This window comes from Herpailurus yagouaroundi, unplaced genomic scaffold (genome assembly GCF_014898765.1).
Source record: "Herpailurus yagouaroundi ecotype Mexico unplaced genomic scaffold, PumYag 185, whole genome shotgun sequence".
Classification (NCBI taxonomy): Eukaryota; Metazoa; Chordata; class Mammalia; order Carnivora; family Felidae; genus Herpailurus; species Herpailurus yagouaroundi.
In genome coordinates, this window is record NW_024412416.1 from 7,759,486 (window position 1) to 7,779,249 (window position 19,764).

The following is a 19,764-nucleotide window of genomic DNA, read 5'->3' on the forward strand; positions in this document are numbered from 1 at the left end:
AGGGAGGGGGCAGGAAGGGGGCAAGGGTCTGGTTTGTTTATTATCACTGCACACAACCAGAAGCGACTTCTCTTTCCTCGGGGTAAGCGCACATTGAAAGAGCTATAGCGAAGGACACTTGGAATTCACTTCCTCACCCGGCCCAAGTGTTTCCTACCACCAGATACCTCCATCTGCCTGCACACACAGAAGTACACAGCCCGTTACCTCACAGAGGACGCTTCTTGAGAATATTTATCAGAGAACAGCGCCCGAGCATCACCGCACCAATTGTGGCCTGCCGCTTCTTGCCAACATGTATCGAGGCCTGCCACATCCTGGGGACGATGCTAAATGCTTTACGTGAAGTGTTTTATTTAATCCACACGGTCTGTTTAATCCACCCAGAGGTAAACGGCCGGTGTTCAAGAGATGGGGAAGCTGAGGATCAGAGAGGTTAGCTGATTTCCTGCGGTGACATGGCTGTGAATTTGTGGCTTGTGTGTCTGACTCTGTATCATGATGCCATCGTGCCTCTACTGGAAGACCTGCTTCGGGACGGGCTGCCTTCTGTTCCTACTATGGGGACCTGCTTCTGCACGTATCACCTCCTCTAATGGGGCATCTTGCCCTTGCCTTGAACAGGGTGTGCAAGGTGTGGTTTGCCAGGGGGCTTCAGGCCTTGCGTCAGTTTACCTCTCCACTGGCCCAGGCATACAGCCACCTGCCTCCTTCCAACCTGTGGCCCAGGGAGATTAGAGATACGCAAACCAGTCATACAGCAGGAGTTATCACAGTGGGGGATCGAGGGTGGGGGCGGGCACAGCTGGCAAAACCTCTTTTAGACACAGTTAAGAAGCAGCCCCTAATGGTGACAGGTGCCACACCAGTACAGAAGTCCCTGTCATTGTAGGGAGTAAGGCTAGATGTTAATGCTGGTCAAGAGTTGTTTTACCCTGCTAACTAGGCTTTAGGAACAGTCTCTGGTCCACACAGATTCTTCTCAGAGGTAAATGGAAATCAAGAGCAGCAAATGGAGGCTGGTTTAAGCTATCTGCTTCTCGGGCAGCTGACTTGGGGCCCCAACCGTGGTTGTGCAGGCGCGTCCTCCCGTGATCTAAGCACACCATCTGTATGACTGCCTTTCCAAACGGCAGGTCAGTGTGCCAGGCTGCTGGAATCTTGGAGTTAGAAACAAAAAGTTTTCAATTAAGAAAGCCAACCAGTCTAGCTTCTCATCTGGAGCTAAGAGGTGGGCACCCTGCCTGGGCTAATTTAGAGATGAGACCTCACTGGCTAGCACGGGAGAATATTTTGTCACTTATTCGAAAGGGTCTTTCTCTCATAGTGCCATTGGTGCACGTCAGCTGTGTTCACCACCGCACTCGGAGGGAAGGCGCAGGGTCAGAAGATGATGTCATAGAACCAGAACCAGGGTCGAAGAATTCAGTGCGTCATCTTAAGGCTGACGGGTATCCAATCGATAGGAAGTATTTTATTGTCACTAACGTCGCTGAGAAGTTGGCTGGAGAAGACAGTTTGCAGCTCAGCATGCCGTTTGAGGAAAAAGATCCTGTCTCAGTCTTCGCCTTTTTAAATTCAAATCATCTTAGTTTTCCTTCTTTTTCCTGCCATGAGGCATCACACATAGGAGTCCTTGAGCTCCGGCCATAGAATATTCTAACCTGCCCAGTCTTGTCCACTCTGAGACTAGCGTTAGCTGCTCTTCTTGGGTTTTCCCTGCTTTTGTGGACAGCTAAGTATTCCGAGGATCTAGGTTGGCAGCCCCCCCTCCCCGATCCTGGAAATGTGCTCCCAGCACTTGCAGGTGGAATTGTCTCGAACCCGCAAAACCCATAATGAGAAGAATTAACCTTTAGCTTGGCCTCTGCCTACCATGGACTTTCTGACACTCCATTCCTGAGCCAATTTCCTTATTCACAGTCCAGGAGTGGTGTCTCGTTGTCATAAGGGCCCCTGGGCAGAATGTCCAAGTTTCTGGAATAGAGAGAAGTGCTATACAATAGCCATAAACACTGAGAAATTAGCATCTTTCAAGGAAGGTCTGGGTTAGGGGTGCCTGGGTGTCTCAGTCCATTGAGCACCGACTTCGGCTCGGGTCATGACCTCGCAGTTTGTGTGTTCGGACCCTGCATCGGGCTCTGTGCTGACAGTTCAGAACCTGGAGCCTGCTCTGGATTCCGTGTCTCCCTCTCTCTCTGCCCCTTCCCTGCTGGTGCTCTCTCAAAAAAAAATAAACATTTTTTTTTTTTTGAAAAGGAAGGTTTAGGTTAAAAGTAATACATATGTGCATGTGTACAGAAAAACTGCATGCTTATTTCGTTTAATATCTCATTTAATTTCTGTACATGTTCTATATAGTTTGTTATTTTACATTTAAGAAAGGTGAGTCTTCCAGGGATTAAATAAGTTTCCCTAAGATTGCTTAGCGAGTCAGAGGCATCGGCTAAGTTATTTATACATTATCCCCTTTGTCCCTTCGGATCATCTGTTTCCTTATCCTATATGCACATTTTCAATATCAGTTATCATATTTTTTAGATTTTTTTTTCTGGCATTGAATATTGAATATTCTGGTCTTACCTGGAAGTGATTTTATGTTTGCTAAATAAATCTGAATCTAAATCAAAACCTTGGTAGTGCAGCCTGTGCTGAACAGGGTAAATTAAAAATCTAGATTTATCACAAGAAGGCTTTAATTTCCTATTTTCCTTTACCTACGAACGTGTAGCAAGCACTTGGGGTTTGGATGGATCAGTCTAGATCCAGTGTGATCCATGCATCTGAGCCGAAGTGAGACCTCCAGCTTTGTTCAGTGAATTGAGCTCTTTTCACAATGTGTCTATGGTTTGTTTCCACTGGTAGATTTGAGTGCAGCCAGGAGGCTCCACGTCTAGGCATCTGTAAAAGAAAGTAAGGGCCAAGTTATTTTTCAACCTACATCTTTGGACTTGCACCGACTGCTCCATAAAAAAATATATTGCTTGGGGGCAATAAAGGACAGTGAGGTCTCTGACTGAGTGCCAGCATTTAGACAGGATTTAGAAAGGGGAAAACAAAAGGGGAAGTTATAGAAGGTATGTGTTCCGGGGACTTCCATCTGAGAACTTGCTTCTGGCAGACGCAACTCTAGGTAAGAGACTCGGGGAGAATCACAATGGGCCTATTTATCCTCTAGGCTCACACTGCTAAACAGCTTGGCTCTTAAACTCCTTGTATTTTTGGAAGACTCTGAGGGTTTTTCCTAATCCTGGGGCTAGCGGCTCAGTCTGAAACAGCCATTCCACTGAGATTCTGCTAAATGGATGCTTTTTGCATAAACTGTCACAAAGCCCTGCTCAGAGGGAGCCGTCCTATAATGACGTCTTTGTGAGTTTTCTCTGTACCTTCCCTCCAGAGAATTCCAACTGCCTCCTAGACCCAGGGCTGAGGTCTTCAGTTTGTGTCTATAGGAAGCGAGGTGATAGCATGTTCCACTGTATCAGGAAGAGGAGGGGAGGCAAAATGAAGGCAAACAAGCCTGCTGTATGAAGTCCGAAGTCTGATGTCACTATAGAAAATCTCAATCTCTTATGTAAATGTTTCACCATGGAATATCCATAACTCGGGTGACGCCACGGACAGACGTGCATTTGTGACAGTGCACACACATACTGTCAACTTAAATCAGATGACTATACAAATGGATACATCCCTAAGGCACTGCCCACACCACTGGGGAAACAGAGTTCTTGGTGACCCAAAGCTTAAGCACATCCGGATGGAAAGCAGGAAGCTATAGAACTGAAATGTAAACTTCATATCTGTGTATTTTTGATTTGCATGTCTTAATTAATATATGCTTTTCTCCAGGAACACGTTTACCTCGAAAACAAGAACAGCACTCTATGGGACCTCCATTTCATTTACTCTTTTTAGTGACCTTGGGCGAGTCACTACCTCTCTTCTAGCCAAGGTTTTCATGCCTTGGGGGCAGGCTAAGTAATTTCCAAGCCCTTTTCCAGCTTTGTACGACTCTCCTTTGGAGTGCTGGATTCTGATGAATGTCGGATTTGGGGAGATGGAGTGGGTGAAGTTACAGGGTAGGGCTGGTCCCCCAGAGAGCATCCTGGAAGGAATACAGGCTTTCACACCGAAGTGGCATGATTGGGGAATGTGCAGATGGGGCTGGGCCGAGGGGTGAAGAACTGGTTGAAAATACAGTATCTGTGATTCAAAATAGCCACGTGGGGAAAAAAGGGGAGAGGGGATCAGGGACAGGAGGAGGGTGGGCAGACAGGGGACATTCTGGAAGGGCAGAATGGCATTTCTAAGGCTTTGGTGGCCCTACGACATCTGTGGGGAGGGAGCTATTAAGACAGCCCAGCTGTTGAGGGGTGGGGGGGGAGGGAGGGAGGAGCAGGTGGTGAGAAGTGTTAACGCCTGGAAAGACAGTCGTGTTATTTTGAAGTTTTGAAGCTCCCGGCAGAGTTCATCGAGTGATTTAGAGTGAAACCGCTTATTTTTGCTGTCTGGGAGACAAGATACATGTGAAGAGGACATGGAGCCTTTCTTTTTACATTTAGGCCATTGGTTTCAGGAGGCGTCGAAGGGAGGTTTCACCAGCTTTGTGTGATCGGGGCACGGTCAACAGGCCTGTGTTTGTGTCTATGACTGTACCCACCTGCGTGTGTATTGACACACACATATGTTCATGTACACACCTGCCTTCTGGATGTATGGGTGTATGTATATGTATGCTGGATGTAGCTAATACTGGTGTACGGCGTAGGTGTGTGAAAACCCCAGGCCCTCTGGAACAAGAGTGGCAATGATTCCAAAGATTGTAGTAGTGGCTGCTGGGAGCGTGTTCAAGGCGACTGCCAGCCTTGGCTGATGATTCGCTTGACACGCAGAACAAGGGGTAAGAGGCAGAGCCACTGAGGCAGATGGGAAACTAGGAGAACTTCCAGCGGATGGAGAACGCGTATGCTAAGCCTTTTGTTCCGCTTAGATCGCGTGGAGATTCTTTTACGTGCTGAGACACGCAATCAAGAAAAATAAAGTTGACTAAGTTAAAAAATAATGACACCCACGATGAATGGCAGTCTTTATGATGAAGCTATTTTGCCATTAACGCGCATCGCGAAGGCCTTACAGCTGTTCAGAAGGCCGCTGTGCTTCTGACGGGCTTTGACAGATTTTGACTTGGCCCATTCAGATTAGTGATTGAATCCTTCCATTCGTTCCAGAAATATCGTGCCCTGTGAATCTGTGTTTGCTCACCTTTGCTGGGTCGTGGTTTCTTTATCGGGAATATATGGGTCACTTTGTCTCCTTTATAGCTTGTCAGAGTTGTGTGAGCATAGACGTTTTGAACTTCTAGGAGAGAAGCGGGCTTCTCTGTGGTCTTTGCAACCCACCAGTGGCCTCCTTTTCTGTGTAATTGGATGCAGAGACCTGGGGACCTTCCAGAGCTCGGCTGAGTTCCTCTTTAACCCAGAGCAGTGGGATCCCTCTGACCGCAGGGGAGTGGGTGTCTCTCTATGGAAAAGAGCAGGATGATGGGAGAGGAGAAGTGGCTGTGGGGAGGTGAACCGCAGGAGACTGTGTGTGTGTGTGTGTGTGTGTGTGTGTGTGTGTGTGTGTGTGGCGGGGGGTGCATCCTGTCCTCAGGGGAACTGGAGTCTGAGAGTTTCTATCCTATCTGCTTTCCATACTTTCAGTCCGGCTACTCCTGGCCCCCAGGCAGGGTGGGGAATGAGGGCCAAGGACTTAAAGAAGTGGGGCTGGGGCTTTTAGGCAGCCCCCCGGCTGGAGGTGAGGTGCTGCTCTTGTTACACACTTTTGCATTCCCTCCCCTTACACTGCTGGCCGGGGTGGGTGGGATAGCGCCTTGAGGAAAGATCAGATTGAATCAGAGACAAGACTTCAAATGTCATATCACTAGAGGCTCAGTCTCTAGACCTGTGGTCTTCAGATTTGATGTCCCTAAAAGAATCTTGAAAAGTCACCTGTGCACTCCCCCTGCACGTTTTAAGTTGCTATATAAAATCTGCAACATGATTTTAAATAGTTGCGAAGGATGCCATTTCCAGAATATTGTAAATATTGACATTGAAAAAAATACATCACTCCTGTAATGTATCTAATGAACTTTAAATACCAGAGCAATTAGACACATTATCTATTAAACACACGAATAAGTGCATAAGCAGTCAGTTTTACATGGCTCCTTTTTCTTCCTGAATTTATGTTTTCATCCCAGTTACCCTACCAGATTTTATCCTTATGTGTTATATTTTTATGCACGAAAGCCTTTTATTGGCCACTCTGTCATAATTTAGTGTGACAAAAATATGTATGAAGATTTAAATTTAATTTTTAATGTCCACTAACCATTAGTTTCTAGATATTAATAGTTTTTGGATTGAGTTATCATTACAATTATTAGCAATACACACAAGTAGGCAGCAGATCGAAATAATGTACATATATCACAACTTTGATGAATATGAAAGATAAGAAGTATAATATTCTTGGAAATGCATCTCTCACATTTTTCTAGTAGCCTATAATGCATATTATTTGTTGCTAAAGTAAGGAAGGTTCAGGATCAATTCTACTTCTGTTTTTTTGTATATGTCACTATAAGAACTGAGAAATGTTATTCACAGTAAACAAATAGAGAAAAAGGAAGGAGTTTTGTTATTGTAATGTGACTCAATTCTTTGAACTATTATCTGGCTATTTGCCTAAAATCTCATATTGGTCTCTTATCAAAATTTCTTTTAAATCTCCCCTTAGCTCATAATTCTTTTAGGTCTGTCCGTCTTCAATTGTTTGAAAAGAATTGGAAACTACTCGATGTGCAAAAGGATTTATTTTCCAGCCACTAGAGACATTCATTTTCACCACCTGTACCAATATTTCATAGCGTTTATTTGTTTGTACTCGGTAGGTTTTCTCCCCTGAGATTTAGAACGAGTGAGAGATTGGTGTTTCCTTTGGAGAGTGGCAGGTGTGTGCGTGTGTGCGTGTGTGTGTGCACAATTGGGAAAAGGGTTTGCTGGGCCACAGAGGCTTCTCAGTCAATGTTAGAAAAAATCCATATGGGAGTTTAGGATCTGCAGAATCCTTCAAAATGATTCTTGCCTGGGTACCCACTGGAAAAACTTTACTTGTCTCCAAAATCATGTGGATCCTGGATTGAAACCACCTGTTACCCTGAATGGGAATTCTAGACTGTTCTTCTTTAGTGGGGGGAACAGTCACCCAAGATATATGTAAAATGTGCACTTCCCTATTGACAATAACAAAAAGGTGGAAAAACCCAAGTCCTATCTATAGGGGGCTGACTGTGGCATAGTCATGCTAAGGGGAGTCCTACATAGCTAGAAAAGGAACAACGGAATCCCAGCAACAAACAAACAAACAAACAAACAAACAAAAAACAAAACAAAACAAAAAAGCAAAGTACACAACAGGTACTTTGAGAGTGAGTATCTAAGAGAGTGAGGAAAATGGAAAATGGATGTAATATGTATTTTCTGATGTTAAAAGAAGAATGAACTAAAAGCAAACAAGATGTCGTTACCTATAGGAAAGAGGACATCAGAATGGGGAGAGAGAATAGAGAGGTATTAGACTCAAATTTCATGTACCTTGTTTATTGGTTTTGACCTTGAAACCATCATTATAAACATTTACATTTTAAGGATTAAAGCAATCTCAAAAATAAAAAGCAAAGTGAAACAAACAAACCTAACTGTGCATTAAGTATGTTACATTATTTTATATATGAACATGTATTAGGATAAAGCAAATAAATAATATTATTGACATAGGAATCAAGATTTCCAGCATAAGAAAAAATATAGATATAAAATCGAAGAGGTTACGTAAAAGCTCTGTAATCCTAAATTTGAGTTGGAAAAATCAATATGAACTCATGACGCATTTTCTTTTAATAGAAAAGTTTTTTTTCTAGCGACTTCCAATATAGACACCTAGAAATAATGAGCAACTCAACCCAATAGCAATGACCACACTCCTGGCGTCCATAGTGTAGTCTGTAAATTCCATTGTCCACCAGAAGAATCCAGGGATTCTTGGAGAAATGGCGTATTCTAGGGCTGGGGCAGCAAACGTACAATATGAGCCTACAATATTTTCTTTAAAAATTTTGATGTTGATTTATTTTTGAGAGAGAGAGAGTGTGTGAGCAGGGCAGGGGCAGAGAGAGGGAGACACAGGATTCAAAGCAGGCTCCAGGCTCTGAGCTGTCAGCACAGAGCCCGATGCAAGGCTCGAACCCACGAACCGTGAGATCATGACCTGAGCTGAAGTCGGACGCTCAACCGACTGAGCCACCCAGATGCCCAGAGCCTCCAATAGTATTTAATGTCAGAAGCAAGGCCCGGGGTATGCGAGAGGCACCAACATTAAGAGGCTGCCACTGGCCAAAGATGGAACAGTAAGCATCAAAAACAGCAATCATAATAAACTGAGACTCTTCATCGGGTTAAAAGACACCCCTGTCTACACACTCACAGCCACACCCCCACCCCCACCCCAACATGAGTCGAATTTCATGCTTCCCAGAATCAAGCCAAACCTCTTGTTGGTCACCTTTGGAGGATGCTAGGGAACGAATTCATTATTCTGAGCGCTGATAATAAGGGAGAGAACTGAACATTTCCAAAACGAAGTGTTATCAGTATAACCAAATAGTTAATGAGGGAACTTTTTTGTTTATAGAAGATGCCCAGCTGATATATGCAGAGGGAATGCTAGAACTCCACGCTTTTGTAGCCCCTAATGAAATCATGGGTCCGGGCAGTAAGTAATCTTCAGTGCCTGCTTGTACCCTCGGGTGAAAGAGGACGTTACAGATGATCAGGCTGGCAACATGGGAATCCATGATAATATAGGTGGTGGAAATGTCCTCTAAGGTAGTATAATCCAAAGATCTCTAAGTACATATTTTCCTTCTAGAATCAGTTCTTGGAATCTTTGCCTTATTCCTGTACGTTTCCCGTTTCAAAGCTCAGCCTTCAGGTCTTTAACGTATCTGATAGTTTGGATCATTAGCTAGTATTTCTCAGGCAGTGCCTAGGCAAGTTATATTATCTTCATCTGTGAAAAGGGAGGAATAGGGAATTCTATCATATAGGAAGGGAGAGAGGATTAAATGAGGGATGTATGGCTGGTACTCAGTGTGTATTAATTGATATTACTGATATGAAGATTATTATTTCAGCCTATCGCTTGTCTGGATAGGTTTTACCCTAGGAATACTTGTCAGCTTTTTTAAGTTTATGTATTTATTTTGAGAGAGAGACAGCGTGAGTTGGGGAAGGGCAGAGAGAGAGAGGGAGAAACTCCCAAGCAGACTCCAGGCTGCCAGCATAGAGTCCTATGGTGGGGCTTGAACTCGTGAAACTGAGATCATGATCTGAGCTGAAACCAAAAGTCAGACTGACTGAGCCACCCAGGCACCCCTGTGAATAAATATAAATATATATCTATATCATATTTATATTCATATATATTTATGAATAAATGTAAATATATATTTTTTATTTATTTTTTTCATCAGCGAAGGATTTAACCACTACCTTTCCCAGACTAGATTTCTCCAGCGTGGGAGAAGGATGTAGATAGTCCTGGGGGAAAAATCAGTGTTGGCCAGGTAAATCTTTATGGGGAATGTGGAAACCAGGAAATTAGGTTTGTTATGCTATTCTCAAGCATGTAAGGACACACACAGTGAACAGTCATTGCACTTTATGTGTATACTTTTGGATTTAATGATACTCGGCGGGTTTTTACATACATGATCTCACTGGAGGCAGGAGATGTTTCACTCCTGTGTTGAAGATGAGGACGTTGAAACTCAGAGGTTGAGTGCTTGTCTAAGGTCACATCACAACCCAGGGCTTCTGACTTCCAATTTATTGCTCTTTTTGTTATGTTACTGGCCTCTTGAAATATTTTAGTTCACTTCCAGAGGAATGCCTTATAAATTTCTCTCACATTGGTGGTAAAAATCTTGATACAATTTTTCTTCGTGAAGTCCCTGCAGCCAATTAATACTCTTCTAATACTTTTATTCCCAAACACTTAAGTTCATCAGAGTTTATATCAGCACACTTGAATTCCTCCCTCTTTGTAAATTGGGAGATTTCAGTCTGGAACACCTCTTCTGGATTGTGTATAAAATCATTAAATGAAGCAAACAATCAGCATCAATTTGAAGGAATCCATTACTTAAAAATTTGCATCAAAAGGGATGTTTCTGTATTCCTGACGTTTTTTTTTTTTCCATCAAGAAACCAGGTAAAATAAACCATTCCACAAGATTCTATCACAGACATAATTTTTCTTTAAAAGAACATCACCGGGACGCCTGGGTGGCGCAGTCGGTTAAGCGTCCGACTTCAGCCAGGTCACGATCTCGCGGTCCGTGAGTTCGAGCCCCGCGTCAGGCTCTGGGCTGATGGCTCGGAGCCTGGAGCCTGTTTCCGATGCTGTGTCTCCCTCTCTCTCTGCCCCTCCCCTGTTCATGCTCTGTTTCTCTCTGTCCCAAAAATAAATAAAAAACGTTGGGAAAAAAAAAAAAAAAAAAAAAGAACATCACCTTCTAGGGGCACCTGGGTGGCTCAGTCAGTTGAGCATCCGACTTCAGCTTAGGTCATGATCTCATGGTTGGTTCATGGGTTCGAGTCCCGCATCACGCTCTGTGCTGATGGCTCAGAGCCTGGAGCCTGCTTCAGATTCTGTGTTTCCTTCTCTCTCTGCCCCTTCCCTGCTTGCACTGCGTCTATCTTTCAAAAACAAATAAATGTTAAAAAACATTAAAAAAAAACTACCTTTTGAATCAGAACTTATGTAAATTAGGTCTACTGGTTTTCCTTCATTCAGGTGTTTAGTTTTTCCTTTTATTATTTTTAAACATTTCAAATGTGATACATGATTGGATAAAATTACAAACAGTATAGAAATACATATAGTGAAAAAGTGGGATTTCTCTTTGGTCAGTGCTCACTCTCGCTTCCTTCTCTAGACTATATTTCTGGATCATTTTCTATGCATTTACAGACTTACACATTATTCCCTTTTAATGTACTTGCTTATGTATGACACATTTTTACATAAATAAGAATGCTAATATATATATGTATATGTATATATATATATAGTCTTGTGTTTTCCTTTAATGTATCCTAGACCTGTTTACACATCACTGCACATACTCTCCTATATTCCTTTTAACCACTACATATCTATGTATAATGATGGGCAAATTGTTGCCCTTAAAAACGATGAAATAAAAATCCCCTTCAACCAATAGTTTTTGCTTATAGGACCAAGTATTTTTCTAAGGCTCCTTAGAGGTGAAATTACTGCCTTAAAAGTCACTCAACATCTGTAGTGTAGACAGATTCTGCCAAGCTGCCTGCGGACAAGGCTGCACCAAGTCTTAGCAGTGACCCTTGAGAATAACTCTATCCTCATACCTTTTCAAGCACTAGATAGTTTCAATCTTTTCAATTTTTCCCATATAACATTCAAAAGTGTGTCTCTTTATTGTTTTAATTAACGTCTCTTCATATGTCTGTGCTCATTTGTAACCCTTTTGTGGACCATCTGCCCTTATCCTTTACTCATTTTTTTTTTTTTTTTTGGTCAGGTTGCTGTTTTAAAACTAATTTAAAGGAACACTTTATAATATATGAATTTTAATCCTTTGTTACATATATTGCGAATATTTTCTCTGTCATTTGTCTTTTAACTATGCTTATTTCGTATTTTGCCATGAAAAAGTGTTTGGTTTTTATAAGTTGTATCACTAAATCTTATCTTTTATGGCTTCTTGAACATGTGTCATATTTAGGAAGGGCTTCTTCTCCTGAGTTATACAGATACTTTTCTAAGTTTTCTTCTAATATTATTATTGTTTTGTTTTTATGTTTAGCTCTTTAATCCATCTGGAAATGATTTTTGTATATGGTGTGAGGTAGGTATCTAAGTGTACTTTTCAAATGAATAGTTCATTGTCCCAACACTTTGACTACTAACCCATCATTTCATATATTAAATTCCAATATTATACATGGGTCTGCTTCTGGACCCTGTTTTGTTCCATTGATCAATGAAATTTGTCTATTTCTATGCTAATAACACTGTGTGTTCATTCCTGTAGTTTGATAATATGTTTTGCAATCCGATAGAGTAAATCTCCCTTGTTGTTCTATTTCAAGTGTATTTTAGCTTTTATCAAGTATTTATTCTTCTAGACAAATTTTGGTATCATCCTGTCAATTTCCATACATCATTCCATTGGGGGTTTTCATTTAGATTGTGTTGAATTTGCAGACTAATTTGAGGTAGGAATGAGAGATTTATGATATTGTCTTCCTATTCAAGGAAATGACATACCTTTCCACATTTCAGATCTTCTTTTATGTTTTTCAATACTTTTCTTTAAGTAGACTTTGTACATTTTCTGGCTAGGTTTATGCCTGGGAATTAAGCTTTTTTGTGCTATTAAGCAACTTATTTTCTATTAAATTTATTACTACGGGTATATGAGGGTAGTTTGATCTTGGTAGGTTCATTTTATAAATGGGTAGCTTACGAAATCATGTAATGATTCGAATTGCTTTTTAATTAAATGCCTTGAATAATCTTACCATACGCATGCATTGGCAGCTTTGACTCTTCAGTGTTTCTGCCTTGCTTTTTTTTCTTGCTTTATTGCATTGGTTGGGACCACCCGAATAGTATTGCATAAAATTAGTGACAGAAGATACTTTGTATGCTTCTAACGTTTTATTAGTACATATAATATTTAGTAAGTTAAATAAAGGAAGTTACCTTCTATTACTAATGAATTTGGACATTTAATCAGGTAAATGTGTTGGAAATTTTTGGCATCTTTTGAAATTACGGCTTTTCTTTTATCTTTTAATTTACTGATTAAACAGTAGACTTCTTAAGACTAAGGCATCCTTGCATTTCTATTATAAATCTTATTGAGTTATAATATGGAATTCTTGTAATATCTTGCTGATTCAATATAACATTATTCATATTTGGAGGCTATATTTATAACATAACTTTACACATATATAGATAAAATATCTATGTCTGTATTCATATATTTAAGGCTGTATGCTATGTTTGACTGATTGATTTTATCATCAGGAATATTCAAGTTACAGAAAATGAACTGGGAAAGTTTCTACTTTTTTATTTTTTATTTTTTGCTTTGGAAAAGTATAAATAGGATAAAAAATTTTAGAACTTACCCCAAAAAACCACTTGGCCCTTGTACATTTTTACTGTATAGAATTTTTACTATAATTGTAATTGTTTTGTGTTTAGATTCTCTACTTTTCTTTTTTTTTTTTTCACTAACCTTTTCTAGAAACTCAATTATGGCATCTATATTTCCAAATTTCTTGTTGTAATATTTTTAACATTTTACATTTGTCTTCTCTATAGCTCTTATTAACCTTGCCAAAGGTTTATATTATTTTGACAGAACTAGCAATTAATTGTAAAGATATAGTCTCCTTTTTACATTTTTCCCCCTTTTGGTTATTGTTTTACTTTGCCTTCTTTTATACAATTCCTCATTTTATCTTTGTTATTTATTTCCTCTTGCTTTCTATGATCATGTAGGTCTTTACTACTTTTGTTGTGGAATCACATTTTAAATTTTAATTTAATTATATTTTTAACTATTTTAAAAATAAGTGCTTAAATGCTGTATTTTTTAAAAATTACTTGAGCTATATTTCATAGGCTTCAATGAACACACACTTAATTGTTATCATAATAAATAATTTTACATTTAATTTTCAGTTATTCCATTATCAAATTGTTTTTTAATTGCCCAAAGAGAAACTTTTTAAAAAGTTATTCTTTTGTTGTTAATTCCTATTTGGTACAGAAAATGTTTCTTTTTTTTTAAATATATATTTATTTTTTTTTTTAATTTGTAAAAATGTTTTATTTATTTTTGAGACAGAGAGAGACAGAGCATGAGCAGGGGAGGGGCAGAGAGAGAGGGAGACACAGAATCCGAAGCAGGCTCCAAGCTCCGAGCTGTCAGCACAGAGCCGGATGCGGGGCTTGAACTCACAAACCACGAGATTGTGACCTGAGCTGAAGTCGGATGCCTAACCGACTGAGCCACCCAGGCGCCCCTAACATATATTTCTTTATTTTTGAGAGCGAGAGAAAGAGAGAGCAGGGGAGGGGCAGAGAATCCCATGCAGGCTCCCTGCTGTCAGCACAGAGCCAGATGTGGGACTTGAACCCACGAACCATGAGATTATGACCTGAACTGAAATCAAGAGTTGGATGCTTAACTGAATGAGCCATCCAGGCACCCCATTTTTTTAATGTGTATTGTTTCTTATGTACTGTGTTTTTTCTTTTGGAATTTCAGATTTCTTTTGAGGTATAATATGTGATTGGTTTTATAAATTGTTTCAGATAATTGAAAATAATGTTCCAGCTTTTTTAGGGAGGCAGAAAGACAATCATAATAGTCATATCTATCAATTAAAACTCATCTCCATTTTTTATTTTAAATTTTAGTTAGTTAACATACTCATCTGCATTTTTAAACATATCTTCATTTATCTCGTCCGCTTGATCTATTTGTGAAAGAAGTGTGTTGATTTTCCATTATAATGGTAGTTTTGTCAGCTTCCTTTTGCTTATATCCTATTTTTACTCTTTGTACATTTTTGTTGCTATGTTACTTGGAGCCTAATAAGTCATAATTATCATAATGGTGAATTTTGCCATCTTGAAATATGATATAAACTACTTTCTCTTTATTTAATTCTTGGCATTCTAAATTTTTTCCCACACATGTCTAATTTTCAATATTTTACATTTAAATATTGTATATTTAATATTCAATATTTTACATTTAATAATATATTGTGTGTATATGATTTAATATATTTTATATTATATTTTAATATTAGCATATTTAATATATATTCCTTTTTTATTTTTACTGTATTTTTGCATTCTTTCATTTCTAATATTTTCTGTTACTTTCTTCTATGTATGTCTTTTCTAAATAACACACATCTTGATTTTTTAACATAATTTTTCTCTTATTTAAGAGGCAGTGCAACCCTTTTGTATTTAGTGTCTATAGCGGTATTATTGAAACTTCTTTTTCATTTTGTGCCACATCATTATCCCATTCCTCTTTTTTGTAGCCTTTTTGGTATCGGCCAGAGATTTTTGGTTCTTTTTTCTAACAACTGGTTTGAAAGCTGTATGTACTATTTCTATTCTTCTAAGAGCCACTTAAAAATTTTAGCAAGGAAATTTAAATTGAAACCATTGTAATCAACAATTGATGACTGTCTACCTGCTCCCTTTCCCTCCCAAAAAGACAAAGCCTTTGTCAGGCTTTAATGATTTATCTTCCTACTCTTCTATGTACTTATGTGAAATTATCTGGAGATTTCATTCCAGATAAGTACTGTTAATGGTAGCAATGGTAGTACTCTTAGCATGATTAGTATTATTATTTACTTTATGTCTCTATTTTACTAGAAGACTTTATTAGTCATTATATTACATTTTACTATCAGATTAGCAACGATTATTTAGATTTTTGTTTTTAATTTTAGAAAGTGAGAGACAATGAGAGCAGGGATGGGGCAGAGGGAGATGGAGAGAGTGAGAGAGAAAGAGAGAGAGAGAGAGAGAGAGAGAGAGAGAATCTCAAGCAGTCTCCTGACACAGGCCTGGATCCCACAACCCCTGGGATCATGACCTGGGGTGAAATCAAGAGTCTGATGCTCAACCATCTGAGCCACCCAGGCTCCCCAACCATTATTTAGATTTAAATTGCATTTTTTGTGTGTGTGACTTATTTGCTGTACTGTATTTGTTATGTTCCAAGTCATTGTCTAGTTTAGATTATTTTCCCCCTGTTTTTCTGGAATAATCCTCAGTTAATTTTCTCGTCTTTATTTTCTGAAAAACCAAGAGGGATCAACTTTCTGAGTCTTTTCTTGTCTGAAAGAAACACCCTCGTTTGTCTTTACACACGACACAGAGCTATCTTGGTTATAAAATCCCAGGTTGAAAATAGTGCCTGCAAATCCTTATAATCATTTATCTTCTAAAATATTTCAAGTAGATAAGGCAAACACCATTTTCCTCTTTAGACATAAGAGTGCCCATTTTCCAATAAGTCATTCTTTCCTAAATGTCCATTATTGTTATACCTCCAACTGGCCCACTGTAAGAACAAGAAATTCTGATTAATAGTTCATCAGGACATTTATAGAGAGCTCTTTCTATCAATGGCAAGCACTTTTCTAACAACACATTCTATGTATTAGCCAAAAGTCCCCGTTTCTGATGTTGTATTTACTAAGGGTACAGTTAGTGCCTGAGTTCTAAAACAAGCTGTGGATTGTCTTATACTTACACCGTACATCTAGCCTGCTGGTCCATGAGGATTTCCCTAATGTTTTCTCAGGAAAGGGTACCCTGAATGTCAGTCACTTCCTCTTGTCCTTGACTGCCAAATCTGTAGACCCACGGGTGGGTCTTCTTAGGCTATTTAAAATGGTTATTTATTTTTGAGAGAGAGAGAGAGAGAGAGAGAGAGAGAGAGAGAGAGGGAAAGTGCAGGCACATGTGGTATGCTAGTGTGCTAGTGGGGGAGGGACAGAGAGAAAGGGAGAGAATCCCAAGCAGGCTCTTCACTGACAGTGCAGAGCCCAGTGTGCGGCCCAGTCTCATGAACCGTGAGATCATGACCTGAGCCGAAATGAAGAGTCAGACGCTTAACCATCTGAGCCGCCCAGGCACCCTCCCTTAGATTTTAAAAGACACTTTTCTTACTGGACTTTGAGATGTCACTAAGAACTGTCATAAATTCTCTTTCAGTCCACCTGATTTCTTATTAGCAAGTGGCTTCCACACATTTGGAACTTCCCTGTCCCCTTCACTTGAAACACTGAGTCTTAAGTTGCGATGAGAAATACAGGATCATCAGGTAGGAGGTAAAGTCATAGTTCTGCAGGTTAGATGCACATGAATAATGTTGTGCTTTAACCGCCGTGGCCAAGGAGTTTAACCTGCTGCCTAAATACTCCTGTACTTGACGGCCTCCCTCAGTGACTCTGCTGACTTCCCGTGGACCTCCTTTCAAGGTTAGGTTCGCTCTAGTACCAGATTCTAAAACCTCTCCCACCCCGAATCATCTTGGGGTCTTTCTTTACGCTCTGTGTCAAGGAACCCACTTTCCTTTAGGGGTTATCTCTAGTTGCTACTCCAGCTGCCTCCAGTGTGTAGATCTTGGATGTCAGGGCCCCACTGGGCCTCTGAGACAAGTTGCATCAAGGTGTGGCTATCTTAGAATAAGAGGCATGCAGAGCACATCTACATATAAAGAGTGCAGACAGGCATGACCGACTCTGGTCATCTGGTCACTCTGTGTGTCCCTCTGTCTTGACCCCTTTTAGGTGGGAGGACACACCATGCTCCCCATCCGTTGGATGCCCCCTGAAAGCATCATGTACCGGAAGTTCACTACGGAGAGCGATGTGTGGAGCTTTGGGGTGATCCTGTGGGAGATCTTCACCTACGGAAAGCAGCCGTGGTTCCAGCTCTCAAACACAGAGGTACAGAAGGGGGTAGATGGGAACCTCAATTTGGGTGAAGGCTGATAGGAGATGGCTCAGGCCAGGACTTAGACATAGTATACAAAACATCAGGTGGGGTTTGGAGCCAGCAGGGCATTATGTAGGCAGAAGCAAGAGCGGGGAGCTTCTTAGTAGGAAAAAAAATTATAGCTGTAGGAATTGTGGCATAATTGTCAAGAGAGCATGAAATCAGATGTTTAAATTGAGATGCGAGTCACGGTCCTGTTTGTTCTGCTACACTTAAACATCACACATGTTTCACTAAGACAGAAAATGAAAACAAAGAACAGCTCTGAGTTCTTCAATTGTGCCATCTTGTGGAAACACCCAAATTATCTGGATTCCCAAAGGCTTTGGGCATCCCAGGGAGGTGCAGCATGGTAGGTGGGGAAGGCACATTTCACGTTCTTGACAGTGACGTGTGTGGACTTCCAGGAATAAAAGGACCCATAAGAGTAAACATAATAATAATGAACACATTCTATGTTTTTATAATTTTGATTTGTAATAATAAAAATATCAGTAATCGGATTTGAGCAATGGTTAACATTTAGTGCCAGGTACGTTTCTGAGCACGTTAGCTGTAATAACTCAGTACTTTCCACAGATACCTGTCGAGATTCAGGGCAGAGGGAAAGGAACTGTTTGGGGTTCTGGAGGGGACTGGCCAGAATCTCCGAGGTGGGAGCTCCTGTGGCATGGAGAGGGCTTGGGCCATGGTCACAGCAGTCCTGGATCCAGAGCCAGTCAGGATGGTTCTCACTTGTGTCTGGACCAGACTCATGTTGCCCTGGAGAACTCAGTACAGTTAGTGGGCAGTAAGGGGCTCGGATTTCCAACCAAGCAGACTGATAAGAGAATGCAATTATTTTTTTTTAATTTTTTAGATGTTTATTTTTGAGAGAAAGAGAGTGCATAAGCGGGGGAGAGGCAGAGAAAGAGGGAGACACAGGAGCCAAAGCAGGCTCCAGGCTCTGAGCTGTCAGCACAGAGCCCAATGTGGGGCTCGTGAGATCGTGACCTGAGCTGAAGTGGGACGCTTAACCTCCTGAGCCGCCCAGGCACCCCCACAGGAGCCTTTGAATATTACGATTTTATCTGAATATTCAAGAAAGTATCTTTGTTTTGGGAAGCTGTGTTCACCTGTGCCCTAACCAGTGAGTTTCTAAGACTGAAAAGAAGGCATTTCTTTAAGTCTGTAGTATCTCATCAATCACAAGCTATATGAGTCTTAACCACATTTCCCAAAGTAGGACAAGACATTTTAATGACCTTTAAAAAAAGAAAGTGTATCCAAACCCATTTGTTGTAGTGTTTTGAAAAATCGTTGCTGCTTTCTTGGGCAGTGGGATTGGTGGTAAACACAAAGGTTCCCACAAGCGTGCCCACCCGCATATGTGCACACACATGTACAAACATGCATGCACACAGACATGCATATACCCACCCGCATATGTGCACACGTGCACACACATGTACAAACATGCACGCACACAGACATGCATATACCCACCCACATATGTGCACACGTGCATACACATGTAAAAACATGTTTGCACACACATAGATGTATGTGTGCACACACCCACCCGCATATGCACACACATGCACACACATGCACAAACATGTGTGCACGCGGATACATGCATGCATGCATGCATATACCCACCCATGTACATGCACACGTGCACACACATGCACAAACATGCACGCACAGAAGCACACACACATCCTGAGCAGAGCCTCCATGTAGTTTGGTGGCTCCAGTAAAGAGGGGATCTGGGTTGAGGGACTATTGGTGTCAGTAGAAGATCTGCCCTGGATACCCAAGTTGGCTTGTAGTAGCCAAGAAAGTGTTTCTGATCATTTTTGTTAAATGTTTATTTATTTTTGAGAGAGAGAGAGAGAGAGGGAGAGAGAGAGAGAATGTGCAAGTTGGGGAGGGGGAGAGAGAGAGAGAGAGAGGCATAGAACCTGAAGCAGGCTCCAGGCTCTGAGCTATCAGCACAGAGCCTGACGCGGGGCTCAAATGCACGAACTGTGAAATCACGACCTGAGCTGAAGTCAGATGCCTAAT

The 19,764-nt window shown here is 40.8% G+C and overlaps 1 protein-coding gene across 4 annotated transcripts in view; it reads left to right on the forward strand.

Moving 5' to 3' along the window:
* Positions 1-19,764, forward strand: part of NTRK3 (neurotrophic receptor tyrosine kinase 3) — a 398,556-nt gene that overhangs the window by 360,461 nt on the left and 18,331 nt on the right. For 3 of the 4 annotated variants that reach the window (XR_005796183.1, XM_040493712.1, XM_040493714.1), the window contains one exon: positions 17,508-17,666. Coding sequence is in view for 3 of the 4 variants with exons in the window: in XM_040493712.1 (XP_040349646.1) it covers positions 17,508-17,666 (159 nt within the window). In the remaining variant the exon portion in view is untranslated. Of the gene's footprint in view, positions 1-11,959; positions 12,002-17,507; positions 17,667-19,764 lie in introns of all 4 variants that reach the window. The other variant, XM_040493713.1, reaches the window with a different exon arrangement.